The sequence below is a fragment of the Pituophis catenifer genome, unplaced genomic scaffold, assembly GCF_029215685.1.
Source record: "Pituophis catenifer annectens isolate HBS135680 unplaced genomic scaffold, rPitCat1.0.hap2 SCAF_9, whole genome shotgun sequence".
NCBI classification, from domain to species: Eukaryota; Metazoa; Chordata; class Lepidosauria; order Squamata; family Colubridae; genus Pituophis; species Pituophis catenifer.
In genome coordinates, this window is record NW_027256889.1 from 28,271,944 (window position 1) to 28,292,876 (window position 20,933).

The following is a 20,933-nucleotide window of genomic DNA, read 5'->3' on the forward strand; positions in this document are numbered from 1 at the left end:
GCTCCAGGCAGCGAGACATCACATCAAGGGCATCATTGGGGTGGTCTGGGGTGGAGATGTACAATGAGATTGAAGCTGCTGGCTAGAAGAGAACTCCGCTAGATTCAGCTAGCTCAGTGTTTCTCAACCTTGGTAGCTTGAACTTCAACTCCCAGAATCCCCTGGCTGAGATCTCTTCCGACCCTTTCCTTATTTCTCCCCTCCAGTCACCAAACCACAACATGAGGCAGCGGGAGACCCCGGACACTCCGACGGGCGCCAGAGGAAAACGGTCTGAATCAGTCCGGATCAACGGCCGTGCCCGTTTCCGCCGCTGGGACTGAGGATCCGCCTTAGGTCGAGGAGGCTCTTCTTCTTCTTTTCCCGCCAGGTCTCGTGACGGGGAGTTCCGCAGGGCACCGCTGGAGGACTTCGATTGGGTTCGTGAGTCCGCCCCCCCAGCCCCTCCCCCCTCGGTGACAAGCGAAGGGGCGGGGAAGCCGATCCCTCCCGCTCCTTCCCTCCCCTCCCCTCCCCGTGACGGCTTCTTGCCCGGCTTCCGCCCCACCGCAGCCCCGGAAGCCCCGGGACGGAAGAGGCGGGACAGACGCCCACGTGCTCGTTCGCCCGACTAATCCGAGGGCGGCGCCCGCGTCGCGACGTTCCCCTGCGTCACCTCCGGCGTGAGGGGCCGAGGCGGGCGCCCGAGCGGGAGGCGGCCTGGCGACGGGACCGGCGGGGCCGGGCCCGGAGGTGGCGGCGGCGGCGGCGATGGGTGAGAGGGCGCGGCCAGGGGGCCCGGCGGGCCAAGGGGCTGGTCCTCGGCGGTTCTTGCCCCGCGGACGGCTCCGTCGCATCGGGCGCCTCCCTCGGTCGAAGGCGTCCGGCGGTCGCCCGGAAAAGAAGCCGAGGCCCGCGGGGCTGCCGGGGCGGCGGTTCTGAGGGAGGAGGGAGGCGGGCGGAGGGGCCGGCCCTGGAAGCGGCGAAGGAGGTCTTTGGGTGCGGGGCGGGGGTGGGACTCCTCCTCTGCAGGAGGACGAGACCCTCCGAGCGATGCTCCTGGGCGTCAAAGGACGCGATCGCCAAGGAGGCCTGCGCCTGGGCCACGGAGGGCGAGCGAAGGGCCGGCCCGAGCTGCGTCTTTCTGCCCCGGAGCCCCGCTCAGCGAAACCTCGGCCGCCTGATTGCGAAAGCAAAAGCTCCTCCGCCCGTCGCTGCCTTTGGCCTTTGGGAAGGAGAGCCCGGGGGGGGGGGTGTCTAGTCGGTTCCCAGTGCAGGAGCCCTTCCAGCCCTCTGGGCCGCTTAGAAAGAGGCGCTGTGGGAGACCAGCCTTGGGGAGAAGGCCCCTGGTGCAGGCCGTGGGGGAGACTCCCTCTTCCCCAATAGCCTCCCTCCTGTCTACCTGGAGATCCTAATGTCCTTGAAGCCGAGGGGCGATCAGAAAACAGCTGCTAATCTTCCTCCCTACCTTCCCTGTGAGAGAGGAGACCTCCATGCCAGGCGATGTCTTGGAGAGCAAGTCTTGTATACACCTGGATAGAAGGGCTCCTTTCAGTCTGGATTCTCTCCAGAACTTGAAGAAATGCGGGCTAATTGTTCTCACTGTTAAGGATTTTCTCCCTAGTTCCAAGTTGCTAGAACGTCAGGGTTACAGGTAGACTGCTGCTCTTCTGAAGTTGCATAGCTTTCTTTCACTCACTTGGTCTTCCTGCCCACAATTGGGATTGAAAGGTAACCTTTGTGGTTACGTTGAGTAAAGGAATGAAGGGAAATATACGTGTCCCTGGATAATGTTGCAAGATCGAATCTCAGTCGGTCACTGGACCAGATATGTACTCTTCCAAGCTTTCAGTCTTATGCTGAGTAGCAGGAGTCTGAAAACTCGGAAGAGTAAATCTCTGGTCCCGGTGACCGACCGAGATTCGATCTTGCAACTTTGAGCTAACTTTGCCAAGCCTGCATAGTTCACATGCCATCTGCCAGCAAGCAGCTCTAAAATAAGATTGCCTGGAAATGTCCTAGTAAATGAGGTGCATGCTTAGAAAACTGATCTTTTGCATCTTGTTCAATATTAAGATGAACGGGAGCAAATTTTCTACTGTCCAGTGAAGATTTTAACATTCTTGTATTGTGTCAAGGTGGATAAATAGGAATCAAATTTCTGTCTGTTGTTCAAGGATTTGATAGCTCAGCAGGAGTTCTTTGCCTTGCATCCTAGCATGCACTTTCGTATATTTCTCAGAATTGTCCCACTGAATTAATGAGGATTTATGCCTTAATAAATGTACTCCTCTATTCCTTCTTGAGCTGATTGCAGCTCAAGAAGTGAAAACCCTTGACATAGAAAATACATATGTCTGGAGAACAATACTTATGAATTTATTTATTTGCTCATCCTGCTGGTATACTAGCAAATCAATACAGACGCGTGGCAAAATACAAATATAAGTGCCCCTTCTACATACAATAATGTAAAATGATGGCAATGTTAGTTTAAGAAGCACTTTTATTAAAGATATTGTGAAAGTTCTTGAGAACCAGCAGAGTTCTGCTTTTCTTTCTGGCAAATATTTTAATCCCAAGGCCATCCAGAATTTTCACCAACCTGTGAGTGAAACTTGATCAAAGTGCAGGTTGGGTTGGCTAGTCAGCAGTGTGGCTCTAGCTGGCATGTTATTATCAGGAAGGCAGAATATTGTAATAATTGTGTATTCAGAGTTCTACTTCCTGATGAAGTATGGCTGTTTTTCTTTTGTCCTTGGGAACATTGCTGTTAGCATGACACAAAGCTGAAGCTAAAATCTAACAAGATAAGGTTCCCCCAATCTGTACTGCTTTTCTGGCAAATTAAAAGTAGAAAAAATAAGTTCACTCTAGTTCATGCTAACCTAATCAGGGCTCAGAAATTAAGCAAGGTTGACATTTAGATGGGAGATTGCTAGGAAATTTCAAATCTGTAAGACTAACGTTTAAAAAAAAACTCCAAAAAGAATTTGACCAATCATGTTTGATGTAGCTGAAATTCCATGTGTGTTCATGAAGTCAAGATCAAATTGAGAGAAAGAGTATTTAAAGCAGGGGTGTCAAACTCACGTCGTCACGTCGGCATCGTATGACGTATCAGGACGTTTTTACCCTTTGCTAAACTGGGCGTGGGTGTGGCCAATGTGTGATACATCTGGCCCATGGACCAGGAGTTTGACTGACCTGCTTTAAAGCATTCCCCATAAGTGCTTCACAGTGCATATGGCTTAGTCTCAGTTGGGCAAGGAGGCACAACATCTGTTTTGCTGGTGTCAGAACATAATCAGTCTCGGTTGATCCCAAAAGCAAAACTGAATTAGGTCTGGTTAATCCTCGTAAGGGACCAGTTGGGAATTCCAGGGCCATTGACAATCAGAGAAGTAGATGGTGACAAAACTGCATGAAGACAATCCCCAAAGGTCAAAGAAGAAGAAGTCTTTGTCTTTATGGTCCATCCACTGGTTTGCATTGCTGACACACAGATTTGGGCCAAACTCTACTGGATCTGATGAAAGCCCTTGGCTCAGTCTCCTTCATTTCAGGAACCTAGCTCTCGCAAGAGACCTTTGCAGGAACGCTTCCTGTACAGAGCCAAGACAAAAGTGGCAACTATGGATCGGAGCAGACTGGCTAAGGATAGCCAGTCTGCCCCGATCCAGAATCCTCCAACACTACCTCCCACAATCACAAGCCAGGTCACAATTAAACCAGTTGGGGACTGTTTTTTCCAATCAGGTGAAAGCTAAGAAGAAACAAGACAAGTGTGAGTTGCAGATCAGTAGCAGAATGAGCTTTGCATCTTGGCTGTGGGCCATACAACAAAGCAAATGTTTGAATTTGTGTGTTAGGCACAACCATACCCAGAGCAAAGATCAAAACTTGGAGAATATCTAGCATACGCTTGATTCATTGCTGTTTTGTGCAGGCGCTTGTATATAACTCAGCTGTGTGTTTTCTGTACCCAAAGAATTACATTCAGAGATTAGGACAGCTAAGACGTACAACTCATTGTGGTGGTGTCCCATGTGAGATTTGAGAAGAAGCTATCAAAGCACTGCAACCTGAACTCCTGCCTTCGGTACCCTTGCTCAGCTGCCCTTGGTGACTTTAGAGCAGTGATCAAATCTGCTGTTCCCTGCAAGTTCTTGTGTTTCGCTAGGCCTCAAAAACACTATTGTATTAAATTGAGTATTCCTAGGATGATGATCTTTGTGCTTTAGGGTTCATTGTGCATATGTGTGCCTGTCTATCACTTTCCTGCAGGTGATGCTCTTGTGCTCGACCTGGTACATTTTGTTGCCCCAATGAAGTCATTAGAAAAGATTACACAGGCAAACATGAACATGTGGACACATTCTTTTTGTGCACCAGTGATCTCAGACTGGCAGATTAGCATATGAGGCTGCCCTGTGTTCTTTCAAAGCCAAAGCATTCCTTGACTTTCTCCCCAGGAGTCTTTGGTAGGGAGACTGGCAGGATCTTCCATGAGTTCATGGCCCTCTTTGTTGAAGTATCACACGCTCTGGGGAGATTCCTTCAGCCCCTTGCCATTAGGGTGGGTCTCCTCAATTTCTCTTGGCTGTAGCAGCATTGGTTGCAGCTGGTGTTTCACGTCTGCTGATAAGTGGAGACCAGCTGAAGTCTCCAAAAAGGAAGAGTTCATCAGATCCGCACATTAAATGGCTTTACTGGTGCGGGAACCTCTCTTTTACTTCCTCTGTTCCTCTTGGTGCTTCTGCCATGGGTGGGCAGCCCTGGGTGCCTGAGGCCTGAGATCGTTCACAATCACTTTGCTGAAATCATCCTTGGAATGCAGTGAGGGGAGGGAGACTTCATGCAGTGGGTCCTTCCTAAGTTTCTCTCTCCGACCATTTAAACTACTGGGAGCTCCTGCCTGTCTTCTCCAGTTGCTTCCTAGGCAGCAGTTCTTGCCCCCCGCCCCCAAAGTCAACCGTGAGCAACAAACGGTGTGCAAATCTATGAGTTTCTTCTGTGTGGTACAAAAAGGTACTGTAGTTGTGATAGGAAAACTCCTTTGAGAAAATGAATTGAGCTTAAAGCAGCGTCTGCCTTTCCTTTGCAGAACTCAGAATGAAGCGACGAGCCTCCGATAGAGGTGGTGGGGAAACATCAGCCAAGGTCCTCTGCTCAGGGATTTCCAGCAGTAACACCAAGAGAGCTGGGCCTTTCATCCTTGGTGAGTAAGAAGGGATTCTTGCCCCCTGGGAGACTGTATCTAACTACCTATTCAGTGCTGCAGGCATGCAGAGCGCTTCCTTTGCATAATGAGTTCTGTCATCAAACAGGATGAAATTCCTGGTCCCCATAATTGTCCCTAGTACCCCAGTGCAGCTAGCTCATCAAGAAAAGGTGGGCCACAAAGGTTGAAACTATACCAAATTCATCTTGAGTTGCACTTTCTCAGAAAAGACGGCACCACACTACAGTGTTTACACTTTTGTTTTGTGTGATACTTCTGGCTCCAGTTCCACAGCGGATGGCCACGGCACACTCCTGCTCTTGTGCTGAGCTGGGGAGGGCACATTAGGGCCATCTCCACTTCAGCTTCCTGTTGGCCATCTCTATGGCTTAGGGAAAAACACATCTTGCTGGGCAGAGAGGGAGCTTCTGGGGATAGGCTGACAGGGCAGATGTTCTTTTTTTATGTTCCCAGGCCCACGTTTGGGCAACTCCCCAGTGCCTAGCATTGTTCAGTGCTTGGCAAGAAAGGATGGGACAGACGACTTCTATCAGCTGAAGGTAAGAAGCAATTTACACACTCCGTTTCCCCAAAATAACTGACATGGCAGAGTGTTTAAACCCTAATGATCTGCTGAGCTGCAGAATCTTTAAAGGTGGGATGGAATGCAGCGAATATTAACAGGAGCCCTGGTGGTGCAGTGGTTAGAATGCAGTATTGCAGACAAATTTTGCCCATAGCCAGGAGTTAGATCCTAATGGGGCTTCAGGTTGACTCAGCTTCCCAGCCTTCTGAAGTCAGGAAAGTGAAGACTAAATTGTTGGGGGGAATATGCAAATAATGCTTTGACACTAAGCTCCTAGAGAGTGCTGTAAAGTGCTACGGGGCAGTATATACACCTAAGTCCTATTGCTAAATAATAATAGAACTTAGACTTATATATTGCTTCATAGTGCTTTACAGCCCTCTCTAAGCCGCCTACAGAGTCAGCCTACAGCCCCCAACCCTCTGGGTCCTCTGAATACTATTTTGTAAAAAGGGAGTGGGATAGGCAAGGCCTGGTCGATCTTCTGTGGAAAGTCAATGTGCAGTGGTGGCACCACAATCAAACCATTGGTGGTTCTCCTCAAGTGAGACTCAGCCCTTTCAAGGAGGGATATACCTTCTGCAGCTGTTCAGTCCCCAAAGCCACAGCAGCCCCTTTTACGTGGTGATGCTTTTCCAGAGGGCTCAGGTAGAGAGAGGCCTTTCTTGCATCTTAACTGAGTCACTTGCTGTTGCCAAGGCTGGGGGTGATACAAGATTAAACTGTGAAAACTGTTACCTGCCCTAGAACAATTTAACCTCCAAATCTCATAGCAACAGGGCATGGGAGGAGTGTTGGGGAAAGGTGAACCCCCTTGGCTTGAGCCAGACCAAAAAGGGAAGTAAGGCCTCCTTTCTTTAAGATGTCAACTTTGCACTCCAAGGTGCTCTGTGCCCTGTTGTGATTTTGTTTGCATTGCATTTGAGACTGGTGCTTTTTTGACTGCAAAAAAGGTCCTGTCTTGAGCTGTTCTTCCTTTGTCTTGTTCACAAAGATCCTCACCTTGGAGGACAAGAATGACCATGGCACAGAAACCCAAGAGGAACGTCAGGGCAAAATGCTGCTGCACACAGAGTTCTCCCTCCTCTCTCTCCTGCACAATCAGGATGGGGTGGTCCATCATCATGGTCTTTTCCAGGTAGGATCCGGAGCCCATTGCTTACTGGCCTCCCAGCACTGACCTGGTGGAGCCTCGAGAGGCCTGCTTTCTTAGTCCTTCCCATGGCACAGGCCATGTTAATTGCTTTTGGGGACATCGTGGTTTTCATGTCATCTGCTGCTTGCAGGAGCTGCCACAGTCCCAGTCCAGCTCCTCTGCCTGCGACTGTTAAATTCTACCCATCAAATGCCCCTCTGTGCCTGTTTAATCACAATTGCTTAAGCAAGGCGAGGGACTGTCTTCAGAGAGTCTTTGGCAAGTCTGGGGCATGCTTGCTCGGAAGAATTTGACGCTTCCGGTAAGACAAACTATTTCTGCACCCACCCGCTCCTTTCCGAAATCTCTGAGAATTTTGTTAATGGTTGTAAAGAGCTATCATTTTGCACGGGTGCAAAACCTGCAGTTGTAGCCCTTGTGGAAGCAGCATAGAGTGGGCTTGTGTCTAATCAGTGGGTAGGGTGGGCGTCTCCCTGCTCAATTAACTCTGGTCCCTGTGACTTGGGACTATGCAGGACCGAACCTGCGAGCTGGTGGAAGATCTGGAGTCCAGTCGGATGGTCCGAAAAATGAAGAAGCGTATTTGTTTAGTGTTGGACTGCCTCTGTGCCCATGACTTCAGTGACAAGACGGCTGATCTCATCAATCTCCAGCACTATGTCATCAAAGAGAAGAGGCTTAGTGAACGAGAGACCGTTGTCATCTTCTATGATGTTGTGCGGGTGGTGGAAGCCTTGCACAAGGTACCATGTTTCTGTGCTTATTCCACAGTACGATAGCCGGCCCCAGAATCTTGCACGGCTAGAAGAACGTTGCGGTCAGGGCACGAACCCTAAATTTTACCAAGAGCTGTTTCCCACCTGCCTTGGCAGGAGCAAAAGGACAGAAGTCAGAACTGAGCCGGGCACTTCTCTCGGGGGATTCAATCACGTGCTTCGTTTGGGTCTTCTGCATTGGGCAGAATAACTTCAGTTGTTCTAATTGCAGGATTGTTTTATTTTTGCAGAAAAACATTGTGCACAGAGACTTGAAACTGGGGAACATGGTGCTAAACAAAAGGTGTGTTCCTTCTGCAAATTGCTCGGCCATGGGATGGTTGAGGGCTCCCAGAGGGTCTTTACTTGCCCTTTGCACACAGCTGGGGAAGTGGGTAACAGGTCTTCTGCAGAGACCCCTGGAAAAGTTTCAGCTGGTCTGCCATGCCCAGGGCAGATGCCATCTCCTGCACGCCCCTCTTTCTGTTCTCTGGTGGGCAAAGGTCCAAGAATGGGTGATGCTTCCATCAGGGGCAGTTGGTGGTACTGGAAGAGTCAGTCAGCTCCCCAGTCAGGAATCTTGTCCTTGATGCAGACAGACAGACAGAAAGTTTGTTTCAGCTATTGACCAATAAAAGTGCCTTCAGTAAAACGAACGGCACAAAACTATTCCTTAACAACAAGAACTATTAGCAACCATTTGAGGACGATGGCCCTGGTATAGCTGCTCTGCCAGTCACCAGGGAGACCAGGCTAGCTGGTTGTCTTCAGAGAGCCTAGATACAAGAGGCTGCCCACCTCATTTCTTCATTATGCCCAGACAGATTGAGGGATGTATCTGGGCAGCAATTTTTGTGCATCCTCCTAAAAGCAGAATGTTAAGGCTTTGGCAGCAACCCTCTGGCCTCTTCTCATTCCCTCATGGGGAAAAGCACCCCAAAGTCCTTTCAAGATTCTGGGCAGGAAGAACTGATCCAACCTCCAGCCAGATTGTGAGAATTCCTGGATGCATGCAGCTGTCTGGCCTTGGAAAGGAGGCTGAGTGGGCTTAGTTTAGGCTGCTGAGAGGCTTTGGAGGAAATAGAAGCGATTTCTTAGAGGCTGGAATTCACCCCTTGTGCGGGGAAGCAGTGCCCAAAAGCTCTCCGCTCCGGGGATGCTCTGTTCCAGCCTCAGAAAGAGAAGCTCAGGCAAACTTACTTTGGCTTCTGCCACCTACAGCTTTTTCTAACCTCACCTTTCTGACCCATATTTTGGCTGTGTCCAGGTCAAGTTGCTGCAGTGTGTTCTGTGAGAAAGCTGTTTGGAACAAGTAGCTGCTGAGTTTTTGAACAGGACTTGAATGTTTAGATTTGAACGTTCTGAGCAGAATTGATGGCTTCAAGTAGTTTGAGGTCAGGGAGCCTGAAGGGCTGCTTCAGTTGTGATTTCTTTTATGCACTTACCTGGATAAGGGCTGGATCCTGAGAAAACAGGACCTCGTGTCTGCTTCTGGGCACCAGAGTCTAAAACAACATGGACCAAAGTTCAGCATCTTTCGAGATGAAAATGAAATGAAGGAGGGCATGGAAACCAAGTCCTCTGAGGAATGATGAAAGCAACTGGCCATGTTTAGCTTGCAGGGGAAAAGGACGAGGGGAAGCCTGCTACTGTGTTCTGACAGCTGAAAGGCAAGAAAAAGGAAGAATGGGTGGACCTTTGTTGCTGTGAGAGCAGGGCCAGAGCCAACGGGTGGAGCCTGCAGGAAAGGAGGTGGAGCTTGGACTTCAGCAGGAACTTCCTGATGGCAAAGAGCTCTATGCTGGCCTCCCCTGGAGGTCTTCGGACAGGCTAGGCAGTGATCTGCAGTGGATCCTGCACTGAGCACAAGGTTGGCCTGGCCTCTTGAGATCTCTTCCAACTCTATGATTCCATGGAAAAGGTCCCTTTCTGGCAGCCCATGAAATTTGGAACCTCTTGGTGGCTGAATTCATACATAGTCTTGGATTGTAGAAATTTGGTTTGGTGCATTTGATTGTTTGGCTGCCTCCTATGTCCTCTTTTTTTTCTGCAGTAATTATGGCTCTTTTCTTGGTTTTAATCCTATAGCTGTGAAACTCCCTCCTGTGATAGAAGGGGATATAAAATGACAAATTAACTATTGCTTGGCAAATTTCCCTTGTTCTGCTTCATAGGAAATCCATCCTAATTCTGTATTTGTCTGAGCTGGAAGTTTCTTTCCTTTTTAAGCCAATGTTAATTGAGATAGAACACCAAAATATTTGTTCTTCTATGAAATCTTCCAATTTAATTCTGCTTTTAATTCAGAATTAAATTGATGGTCCTTCTCTCAAAGAATTCTTTTTAAAAGGTGCTGTGTTTATATGACAGCAATTTGGCACTATTCCTTTTCTAAAGTTCTGAGGATTCTGGCAATTTTTACCCAGCTGTGTGAAATAGAAAGAAACGTTTGCCTGCACTGCTTGTTCCCTCAGGTACGAGAGATGATGGCGGTGGGGATTCTTGGGCGATATTAGCCTTCCCTCTTTCCCCAGTGCAGCATCCAGGATTCTCTTCTGCCTCCACTTCCACTGCAGGCTCCCAACACCCCTCAGGAAGGAGACTTGAGGCTGAACGACTGGATCAAACCCAAAGATACACGGAGAGCTTTTGGGCAGCCCTAGTTGTCCAAAGTCTCACAAGTCAAAGCACAGTCACAGTACTTATCCCTGGAGGCTATTTCAGTTGGGTAGCATTCAGATCTAATTGACTAGATCTAGTTGTGAAAGCTGACTGGATGCTCCTCTGGGACTCTGCTTATCTATCCTAAAATCATAGAATTGTAGAGTTGGAAGGGACCCCAAGGATCGTCTGTTCCAACCCTCTGCGGTATACAAAGAGACCAGTTACACCAACTGTCAGAGTTGGCTATCCAGCCTCTTAAAAAACTCCAGAGACTCAAAACCCATCACCTCCATCAATAGACCGTTCCACTGTTGTACGTATCTTACAGATATTTAAATGAAATCTAGGTAACCACAGCTTATATCAGTAATTTCTGATGGTTATGGAAAACAGTTGATAACGATCTTCTCTGTGACTTACATGCCTGAATGTAGCTATCACGTCTTCCCTGTGTGAACATCCTATGTTCTTGCAGTCCGTTTCAGGATCTTATATCGCCTTTGTTGCCCTCCTCTGAATCCACTCCCGCTTCCATTCTAATTCTGTCTTTGCTTCAGGACCCACCGCATTACGATCACCAACTTCTGTCTTGGGAAGCATTTGGTGAGTGAAGATGACCTGCTGAAGGACCAGCGGGGCAGCCCCGCCTACATTAGTCCTGATGTCCTCAGCGGTAAGTCGCATTCCTTTCTCCGGGACGTCTCCGGCAGCCCTTTTATTTACTCTGAGGGCTCCCATTCCTTTCTGACGCTGCTGTCTCCCCTCTAGTCCCTTTTCTGAAACATCTCGGGCGTCTGTGTGGGGGTGGATTTCCAGACCTTTTTCTAGCTACAATGGCTCCAAAACCTCTTTTTCTTGGCTGGCTGGTGGCCTGGCAGATGGAAAAGAGATTCTGTTTGTTGTGACTGGGAGAGAGGGGCCATCTTTACTCCTCCTCCCCTGGCCTCAGCACACTTGCGGCTTGGGGGAGGCCTCCTCCTCCTCCCAGTGCAGGAAGAACGTGAGCTCAACCGGCAGGGTGGTGCAGCTCCTGCTTCTTAGTGGGCCATGCTAGCCTGCGGGTGCCTCCTCTGCCCTGCAGGTCGGCCATACCGCGGCAAGCCCAGTGACATGTGGGCGCTGGGAGTGGTCCTCTTCACCATGCTCTACGGACAGTTCCCCTTCTACGACAGCATCCCTCAAGAGCTCTTCCGCAAGATCAAGGCTGCTGAGTACGCCATCCCAGAGTGAGTGAAAGCAGCCCTCGGTCCTCCTGTCTCCCCCGAGTCACCCTTCTTTCTGGCTCCAGGGGTTCAGGCCCCGTCCGACCATCCATCCCTCTAGCTCTTCCCTGTTCTCCAGCAGGGACGGCCGGGTGTCCGAAAACACCGTCTGCCTGATCCGGAAGCTGCTGGTCTTGGACCCTCAGCAGCGCCTGGCGGCCTCAGAAGTGCTTGAATCCCTCAGCTCCATAATTTCCTCCTGGTGAGTGTGGAGGGGGATATGAGGGTGGGGCTGCCCTGGGCAGGGAGAGGAGGTTTGGAGTGGCTCTGCCCTGCATGCCAGCCCAAGCCTTGCCAGATGGAGGGTGGGTTGGATTGGGCTGCCCTTCTTCGTCCATCCAAAGGGGACTGTTTGAAAAGGAATCCTCTGGAGCAGCTTCCTGACTCTCCATGTTTAGCAGCTCCCTTGTTTTGCCTTTTCCTCTGGCAAAGAAGCCATTGTCTGCCCCTAAGAACAGGGCTTCGCTTGAGAGGCTGCCTTTGCAGAGGCTTCAACTAGACAGAAGAATTGGAAGAACTCCTCCCGGGGTCTCCAACCAGGTGGCCAAAGGGGTTTCGGTTCTCGATGCATTTGTTGTTGGGTAGCACAGATGGGAGAGATGATGGGCAGCTCTTGGCTCTTCTTCGCCAGTCTTTGGGTTGCTCTGGCGAGGGCATCATCCCAGCTCCGCAGCATGAACTGAAAGGTGCTACACCTGTTGTCCCTCCACCACCCTGATGGAGAAGCACCTAGGATAAGAACCGGTGCTGTGGTGTACCTCCTCTGTGCTCTGGTGTGCACTCTGACCCACTCTGGGCTGTCTAGGAAATTCTCTCCCTGGGCTGGGCCAAACCTGGGAGGCCAGTGACCTCCTGCCTCCTCCTGGCAGGAGCCTTCACCCTGCTGATCAGCAAGCCTTTGTCTCCCACAGGCAGTCCATGTCCTCCCTCAGTGGGCCCTTGCAGGTGGTGCCTGACGTCGACGATCAGTTGGTCAGCCCAGAACACGCGCATGAGGTAAGATTTGCCATCCCAGCCTGGAGGGTCTCAGACTGAGCATCATCCTGGCTGCTGTTGCTGAACTTGAGGGGATGGCCTCGTCCGTCTTCTCCTGAGCCTTTTCCAGGAGCTTCTTCCAGTCCCTTCGGAGCCCCTCTGTGCAGGGTGTCTGTCTGCACATGTGTCTGCAAGGAAAGCAATGAAGGCTTGGGATTGGCCTCACCTGCTGACATTTCTGTGTCCGCTGCTGTCCCAGCTCCTCTCATAGGCTTCCGCCTCTGTTAGTCTGACATGCAGTCAATGCAAACTGGCATTTTCTGCTGCCAGGGGGTCAATGGCATGGAAACATGTAAGTGTGCATGCGTGCGTGCATGGGCATGCATGTGCAGAGGGAATAGGCATCTGTCTTCTGAAAGCTGCTTGTCAGACTGTCCGCCCTGCTGCTTACTGAGGCTGGGATTCTTGGGGATCAGGAAGCCGCTCAGATCAAGAGCGTTTGTCTCCTGGTGGCAAAAGGCAGGGAGGGCTGGACACAGTTCTGGTCCCCAATGGACTTTGTCCTCTTCCCTGCAGGCAAAGGTGACCGAGGAGTGTTCCCAGTATGAGTTTGAGAATTACATGAGGCAGCAGCTCTTGCTAGCGGAGGAGAAGAACACGCTCCACGAGGCAAAGAACTTCCTGCAAAAGCGGCAGTTTGGCAGCGTCCCTCCGGTGAGACGCCTTGGCCACGATGCCCAGCCCATGAATGCCCTGGATGCCGCCGTCCTCGCACAGCGCTACCTTCGGAAGTAGCTCCCACGGGAGGCAGGAGTTGTGCTCCACCCGCCCAGCCTGGCGCAAGAGTAGGGGCCGGGCCTAGGTGCCAAGCGATGTAGCAGTCTTCCCTGCGTGCTGAGGGGTCTTGCGTGCCGGGGTTGCCCCAAGAGGACAAGTGGAAGACACCTGGCTGGGACCAGCACCTGTGGATTTGAACTCCCATCCTAGAAAGTAGCCTGCTTTTACTTATGACTCTGAAATCTACCTCTCTGCCTTTTTTAACCACACTGTTCTCCAGACTGAAATGTAGAGCGGTTTTGGCAAAGGTTGTCCTAGCAGGCTCCTTTCCTCACACAAACTGTAGAAAGCAGGTGGACTGCATTTTGCTCCATATGGTTTGAATAAGCTTAATTGTTTGTTTGTTTTTCTCCATTGTCCTTCACCCTGGGTTTCAAAAAGGTAACTCTTTCTTCAACCCATTTCTGTTCAATACCCTGTTTTCAGTTTAAGCTCCAGGTTGAATTCCTTCGTGCAGGCATTAATTTTGGACACCAGTGTGATTACAGCCTTGCAAAACGTCTCATCTTTACTCTGAGCTTGTTGAACTGAGAACATTTGCTTGCAGATTCCAGCCAGGGGAAGTTTCAGCCCAGAGCTGTTTAAAATGTAGCTTTTCTGGAGACCAAAGTCTCCGAGCCACTTAATTATTTTGGATCTCCTGGGTGTTCTGTTTTGGTTTTGATTTTTTTAAATGGTAGCTTTTGAAAAGTGCAGTAATGTTGCATTAATTCTGTTTTTATCTCTTGCCCCATTAGCCATGGAGGCATGTTTGAAGGGATAAAATTTTGATAATGTGAAAGAGGAGGAGTTGTCCCTTCCCTCTTCCTTCTATTCCACCACCCGTCCCCCCCACTTACAGACCTCACCTCAGTCCCCCCTCACATGTGCTCTTGGCACGGTCTCACCATTGTCTCTGGTCACAGCCCTTGCCTGTATGCACAGGTTGGGGAGGGGGCTTGTCCCTTGCTCCAAGCTAGGATCGGGCCGTGTGATGCCTGGGCCATGGGGGTTTTTTGGACTGAATGCCTTTCTTGCCAGATAAGTCATGCACAGCATCCTGTGGAGATAGATGATTCTATTGCAGAGTGTCCGGTTTCTTTTTCTCTTCCATTATTAATTCATTTTCCAGCAATGTTGGCTCTCCAACGTGCTGCCCTTTGGAAGACCTGGATGCTGGGAGCCTGGAGCAAGCCCGTCAGACGAGGCTTGATGTGACATCTTCCCTGGAAGGGGGAGGGGAGTAAAGAAACCCTTCGGAAGCAGTAGAAAGCAGTCTCCCCAAGGTGAGTGTGCTCGCATGATTGAAGTAGTACAAGCAGATTTCTGACTGTTGCACAGGAGAAAAAATACAGTTCCAACAAGGTCTAGAAATCTGGTGAAATCCAGATGAGGCTTAGCCTGTCACTTGGAACCGCCACACAGGAGACGGGTGCAGTTATCATGGTCGGTCTCTGGAAAATGGCTCCTATGCATAGGAGCCTGCCTGCCTCAAGAGATAGGTAACCCCCACCCCACCTTCTCTCTTTGCAGCTGTAGAATCCGGGCCAGCCAGCAGCTTTGTCCAGGGATGGCAGCAGCAGCCTTTGTTGGCTGAAGTGGAAAGTGAAAAGTTGTGCACTTACCCTTTGAGCTGCTTTTCCACACCCTTCCAGGAAGCTGCCTTCCCTTCTCCTGGTGAGCCCTGAACAGGATTCTCAAGTGTGAGAGAGGCGCTTCTGATATAGATGTGGGAGACAGACAGACAGAGTCCTGCAGGGATGTGCGCTCAGGAAGGAGCCCTTGGAGGCCTCACCTGCAGCGCAGCTTCCCGGCCTGCTTTAAGTTCCACCCCTGGTTTACATCTTCCCGTAGAAAGGTTGGAGGCAGAAGCTGCCTGGGGAAAGAGCTTTCTGCCCTCCAGAAGGGGTGATCAGAGTCTTCCCAGGAGAGGAGCAGGAGGCTGTGCCAGGGAAGTCATCTCCCAATACTTGGAATGCTGATTTATCCCTTCGTAGCTCTGCCCTCTTCCCACCTTTAATTTTTTCACCCTTCCCCAAGATAGTTAATATGTCTGAATGACCTGGTCCTTCTCCCACCCTTGATAAAAATAGCAATACTCCATTGATTTGGGTGTTGGGCGTTCCACCATCTGTTGCAATAAAAAGCTGACTGGAAAGAGATGGAGAGGGACCCTGGGGTGGGGTGAGGGCCTGGAAAGGGATGTCGTGAGCTGCTGGGTTGGCTTGGGGAGATGTCATGTTGGGTGAGACACCACAGACAAAATCCCTATTGTAAAAACTTGCCAAGAACGTTTGTATAGAGACCTATTTTTGTATTACACCCATCTAATCCAGCATGCTAGCAATAAAATTTCATAATGTAGAATTCATGCACTCAGAAGTCTGGTTATTATTTCAACAGTTACCCTAACCCACACCTTCCAGGATGGGATACGGAAAACTCAAGAGTTCTTTTGTAAGAGCTTTTCGCTCATCTCTTTTAATAGCCGTTTCTGGCCTGGGGAAGTGTAGGTGGCAACACCTCCTATCTCGAAAACTACAGGTGGTGGTTGGGGGAGAGCCTTGCCTTGCCCTGTCATGTAGCTACCCAAATGCAAGCAGATCATTGTTCTCCAGTTATGAAGAACAGTGTTGAATGGCAGTAAAAACATAAGAGAAGTTCTCATTCAAGGATCTTGCTGTGCTTCACCACTGTAGAATGGGGCCACCCATCAGTATGGTGTCTGGTATCATCAGCATGTTGATAGAACCCAATTATATATCTCCACCCTTAGCCAGACAGTGGTTGCTGTGGCGATGCTGGCCAAGTGCCTGCAAGCTGTCAAGGAAGAACCTTGGCAAACGGAGAGGCTTTGCAGGGGTTTTCGCCTCCCTGGACCAGATGATTAACTCTGGAGGGGGTGCCACTCCCCCAGACGGCTTGTGCTTGAGGAGGCAGGTGGCAGCCATGGCTTGGGGGGGGGGACTTTGCACAGATTAATTTGGTGCTCCCAATTATGCCCTTTCCTGGACCAGCAGCCCTTGCTCATGGCCACTCATGTCTTGGGTCATATCCCGTTTATTGCAATGCACTCTACATGGGGCTGCCCTTGAAGACCACCCAAAAGTTGCTGCTAGTCCAAAACCCAGTGATGTGCACAGTAATTAGTGTCCCTTGGTTTGCCCGTATAAGAGCTGCACTGGCTTATAGGTTCTTTCCAGGTGCAATTCAAGGTGCTGCTCATTACCTTTAAAGCCCTAAATAGGACAGGGACAGGTCATCTGCCCCTCCCTAAGGACATCTACTTATCCTACCAGATTAGATAGGGTGGGTACACATAGGCTCCTAGTCCTTGCCCTTAAATATTGCCACCTTGTGGGAGCAAGGAAGCATGCATTTTCCGTGGCAGCTCCACCCTATGGAGCACTCTTCCCCCTGCACTTTGGCATCAGCCCTTAACCTTCCAAAAAGCACTGATGGTCTAGCCCAGTGGTTCTCAACCTTCCTAATGCCGCGACCCATTAATACAGTTCCTCATGTTGTGGTGACCCCCAACCGGGGTGGGTTCTAAATTTTTTTACTATTGGTTCTGTGGGTGTGGCTTATTTTGTGGGGTGTGGCTTGGAGGTCATGTGACTGGGTAGGCATGGCTAGCTGGTCATGTGACCGGCTGGCCATGGCTATGTGTATAGGGACTACTCAGAGGGCTGAAAAAAGTCATTTCTGACAGATCCTCACACTTTTGACTGGTCCTCACACTTATGACCATCCTCACATTTATGCCCATGCAGCATTCTTAACAACCGTGTCAATCATTTCACCACTACTTCTCTTCACCACGGTGACAAGATAGGGCGCAAAACGTGAAATGTGAGGACAGTCGTAAGTTCAAGGACTGGTCAAAAGTGTGAGGACCGGTCAAAAATAACTTTTTCAGCCCTCTGAGTAGTCCATATGCACATAAGGACTATCCAGAGGGCTGAAAAAAGTAATTTCTGACAGGTCCTTGCACTTTTGACCGGTCATCATTTATGCCATCATTTATCTTCTAATCCAGAGATCTCCAATCTTGGCAACTTTAAGCCTGGCAGACTTCAACTCCCAGAATTCCCCAGCCAGCTATGCTGGCTAGAGAATTCTGGGAGTTGAAGTCCACAAGTCTTAAAGCTGCCACGTTTGAAGACCTCTGAGCTAGGGCTTTAGGGCCAGCCTTTTGGGGAGGGGGTCCCATTCGGAGAGACCCCCTGCCTCTCAGGAAGCATCAGGCCCAGGCAAAGAAAGTTGCCAAGGTTGGAGATCTCTGGACTAGAAACCTCCAAAGGTCCCTTCCAACTCTATAATTCTGGTAAGCAAGCACAGTTAAGCTACTTAAATCCTCCAGAATAGGGGTCCCCAACCTTTTGGACCTCAGGGACCACCAAGTTCATAATTTTAAATTTCGCAGACCACTAATACGAATCCAGTGTGCCACTTGCTGAAGCACCTGGACTCCCAGTGACGGGATAGGGTCCTTCAGGCACTCCCCCCCCCCTTTCTCTCTCTCTCCCCCCTCTCTCATTCTCTCTTTCTCTCCCCCCTCTTTCTCCCTCTCTCCCCCACTCTCTCTCTCTCTCTCTCATTCTCTCTTTCTCTCCCTCTTTCTCTCTCTCTCCCCCACTCTCTCTCATTCTCTCTCCCTTCTCTCTCTCCTCCACTCTCTCATTCTCTTTCTCTCCCCCTTCTCTCTCTCCCCCACTCTCTCATTCTTTCTCTCCCCTTCTCTCTCTCACCCAATCTTTCTCCCCCCTTTCTCTCATTCTCTTTCTCTCCCCCCCCTTCTCTCTCCCCCACTCTTTCTCTCGCTCTCTCCCCCTCTTTCTCTCATTCTCTTTCTCTCTTCTCCCCCTTTCTCTTTCCCTCTCTCTCCCCCACTCTCCTCCACTTTCTCTCTTTCATTCTCTTGCAGGGGGCCGATCTGGTGTCTGCAATGGAGAGCAAAATCCAGCTTCTCTCTGCTGTAAGTGCAGCATCAGGATTCTGCCTTGGTATATTTGTGACGCAAGGCAGCCCTCGTTTCCTGCCGACTTGGAGCGGTAAATAGCGTCTGGTTCGGGGAACAGCTGGATTTTGCTCTCCATTGCTCTCTCGGCCCCCTGCAAGCTCTCATCTGTCAAGAAGCCCAACCAAAGTTTCCCGCACCACTTCAGGGTGCGCTCCTTGAGAGACGAGAGCTTGCTGAGAGAGCAATGGAGAGCAAAATCCGGCTGATCCCCAAACCAGACGCTGTTTACCGCTCCGAGTCCCAAGCGGCAGGAGATGAGGGCTGCCTTGTGCTGCAAATATACCAAGGTGGAATCCTGATGCCGAACTTACAGCAGAGAGAAGAAGCCGGATTTTGCTCTCCATTGCAGACACCAAATCGTATTGCACCACCTGCTAAAATGCAAAAATTTCCAAATGTAGCCCTGCCCTCTAACAGCCCTCCTGATGTTCAACTATTGTCTCTCAAGGAGGATACTTGGCCATCTTCATGCTTGAAAGGATTCTACAGTGTAACAGCAGATGTCTCCCACCTTGGCAGCTTTAAGACTTGTGGACTTCAACTCCCAGAATTCTCCACAATTCCCCAGAATGGGCTAGGCGGGAGTTGAAGTCCACAGGTTGTAAGAGAGTCACAATTGCCCAGCCCTGGGCTAGGGTAGGCTAACGCCGCGCGGGTGGGAGGTGGGGCAAGGCGAGGGGCAGATGAGCCAGCAATTTAACAAACGGTTCGGTGTGCTGCGAGGCCAATAAATTGCAAAAAAACACCGAACCATTTGTTAAATTACTGGCTCGCCCACCACTCGCCCTGCCCCACCCCCACTATTTATTGGCAAGGGGCGGGGCGAGCCAGCAATTTAACAAACGGTTCGGCCAAACCACCTAGAATCGGCAGAATCCCACCACTGGTTTGTTTCCCTCTAGCCATCAGCTGGGACTCAGGAGGCAGCAATAGATTGGGAGTGGGTGGGGTAAGCGAATGGCGAACGGCGAGCCAACAGAGGCAGAGGGTGAGGGAAGGCGTGGGGAGGGCGAGAGAGGGCTTTGGCGACCCCTGTGAAATGGCCGTTCGACCCCCAAAGGGGTCGCGACCCCCAGGTTGAGAACCGCTGGTCTAGCTTTTCTCCCAAGTGCTGAGATAGAATGAGGTGGCTGCATGTTGGAAGCTTAATTTAGTGCCAGGTTTTTGTTTTTAAAGTGTATGCCTTTTAATAGTTTTAATTTTATTTATTTTTTAAACTTGCATGCAGCCCATCTCGCCATCTCTGTGGCTTCCATTCAATTAAAACACACTAGGTAAAGGTTCCCCTCGCACATATGTGCTAGTTGTTCCTGACTCTAGGGGGCAGTGCTCATCTCAGTTTATTTATTTATTTATTTTTGCTATTTATATGCCACCATTCTCCCAAAGGACTCAAAGTTTCAAAGCCGAAGAGCCAGCGCTGTCTGAAGACATCTCCATGATCATGTGGCCGGCATGATTCAATGCCAAAGGTGCAGGGAACACTGCTACCTTCCCACCAAAGGTGGTCCCTATTTTTCTACTTGCATTTTTTGGGTGCTTTCGAACTGCTAGGTTGGCAGAAGCTGGGACAAAGAACGGGAGCTCATCCCGTTACGTGGCACTAGGGATTCGAACCACTGAATTGCCAACCTTTCAATCAACAAGCTCAGCATCTTAGCCACTGAGCCACTGCATCTTATATGCACTATAAAACATTAAATATGGGTCATAAATGTAAAATTCAATTAAAATAAAGCTAACCAGTATAGAGAGGAAGCAAATTGTGCACAGGAAGGTGGGGTGTTGTCTCCTCCATTAGCCACCTCCAAAGTGCCACAGCCCCATCAGGACCCCAGGCTGAGTAGCACAAGAGGATGGGAGCAGATCTGGCCTTGGAGGAGCAAGATTTTCCAGAGGGCAAGTCAGGGCAGAAAAGATTCTTCCCCTGGATCCCACCAGTCGGAATTGCTTGACTGACAGGGTCTGCAGCATGCCTCTTCTGCTGGCATGGGTGGGGCAAGGCAATCCCGGTGGGCTGAGATGGTGATCTGTCCCCGTCCACACATACACACAAACACAGCCAGCCGAGGGTTAAGGAAGCACTTGGAACACACCCAGGTCTTTATCTCCAACTTGGCAGCGATATACACACCGTCTGCCAAGTGCTTTATTTCCACAGAAACAGAAAGATAATATACTCAGCGTCCAAAAGTCCAACAACAATAAATATCCCTCTCAGCAGTTCCGGACGAGGCTTTAGTGACTATCCAAGGTTTATTTTTGTTCGTCACAAGGATCACTGGCCACCACCCTCTATTATATAGTCTCTGGGGTGTGGTCCAGTGACTCAGTTCTAATCCCTAGCACGCCTCCTGAGCTGCTGCAATCGTTTATCACGCCTTCGGAGGCGTGTGTCCAGGAATTATGTCTCTCCCTCACTCTCATCCGAGCCACCTGTCTCCCTGTTAATCTCCTCTCCCTCGGCCGGCACCTGAGACAGTGCCAGAGGGG

The 20,933-nt window shown here is 50.2% G+C and overlaps 1 protein-coding gene across 3 annotated transcripts; it reads left to right on the plus strand.

The window, feature by feature from the left end:
• Positions 1-672: 672 nt before the first annotated feature.
• Positions 673-15,786, plus strand: STK40 (serine/threonine kinase 40). Of its 3 annotated transcripts, XR_011600741.1 has the most exons (12): positions 673-754; positions 5,087-5,200; positions 5,678-5,763; positions 6,784-6,927; positions 7,461-7,688; positions 7,952-8,004; positions 10,922-11,037; positions 11,446-11,590; positions 11,706-11,828; positions 12,538-12,622; positions 13,178-14,703; positions 14,951-15,786. XR_011600741.1 is itself a non-coding variant. In XM_070949380.1 (11 exons), the coding sequence occupies exons 1-11, from the start codon at positions 751-753 to the stop codon at positions 13,394-13,396; spliced, it is 1,317 nt and encodes a 438-aa protein (XP_070805481.1). In that variant the 5' UTR covers positions 673-750; the 3' UTR covers positions 13,397-15,786. The 3 variants fall into 3 exon arrangements, 2 of the variants coding, with proteins under 2 accessions (XP_070805481.1, XP_070805482.1); XM_070949380.1 differs by having other exon boundaries at positions 13,178-15,786; XM_070949381.1 differs by having other exon boundaries at positions 11,709-11,828; positions 13,178-15,786.
• The last annotated feature ends 5,147 nt before the right edge of the window (positions 15,787-20,933 follow it).

Coding starts and splice junctions, on each gene's coding strand:
- STK40 (XM_070949380.1), top strand. Junction 5,764..6,783: donor ACGACTTCTATCAGCTGAAG/GTAAGAAGCAAT, acceptor TTGTTCACAAAG/ATCCTCACCTTGGAGGACAA. Junction 11,591..11,705: donor GCTGAGTACGCCATCCCAGA/GTGAGTGAAAGC, acceptor CCTGTTCTCCAG/CAGGGACGGCCGGGTGTCCG.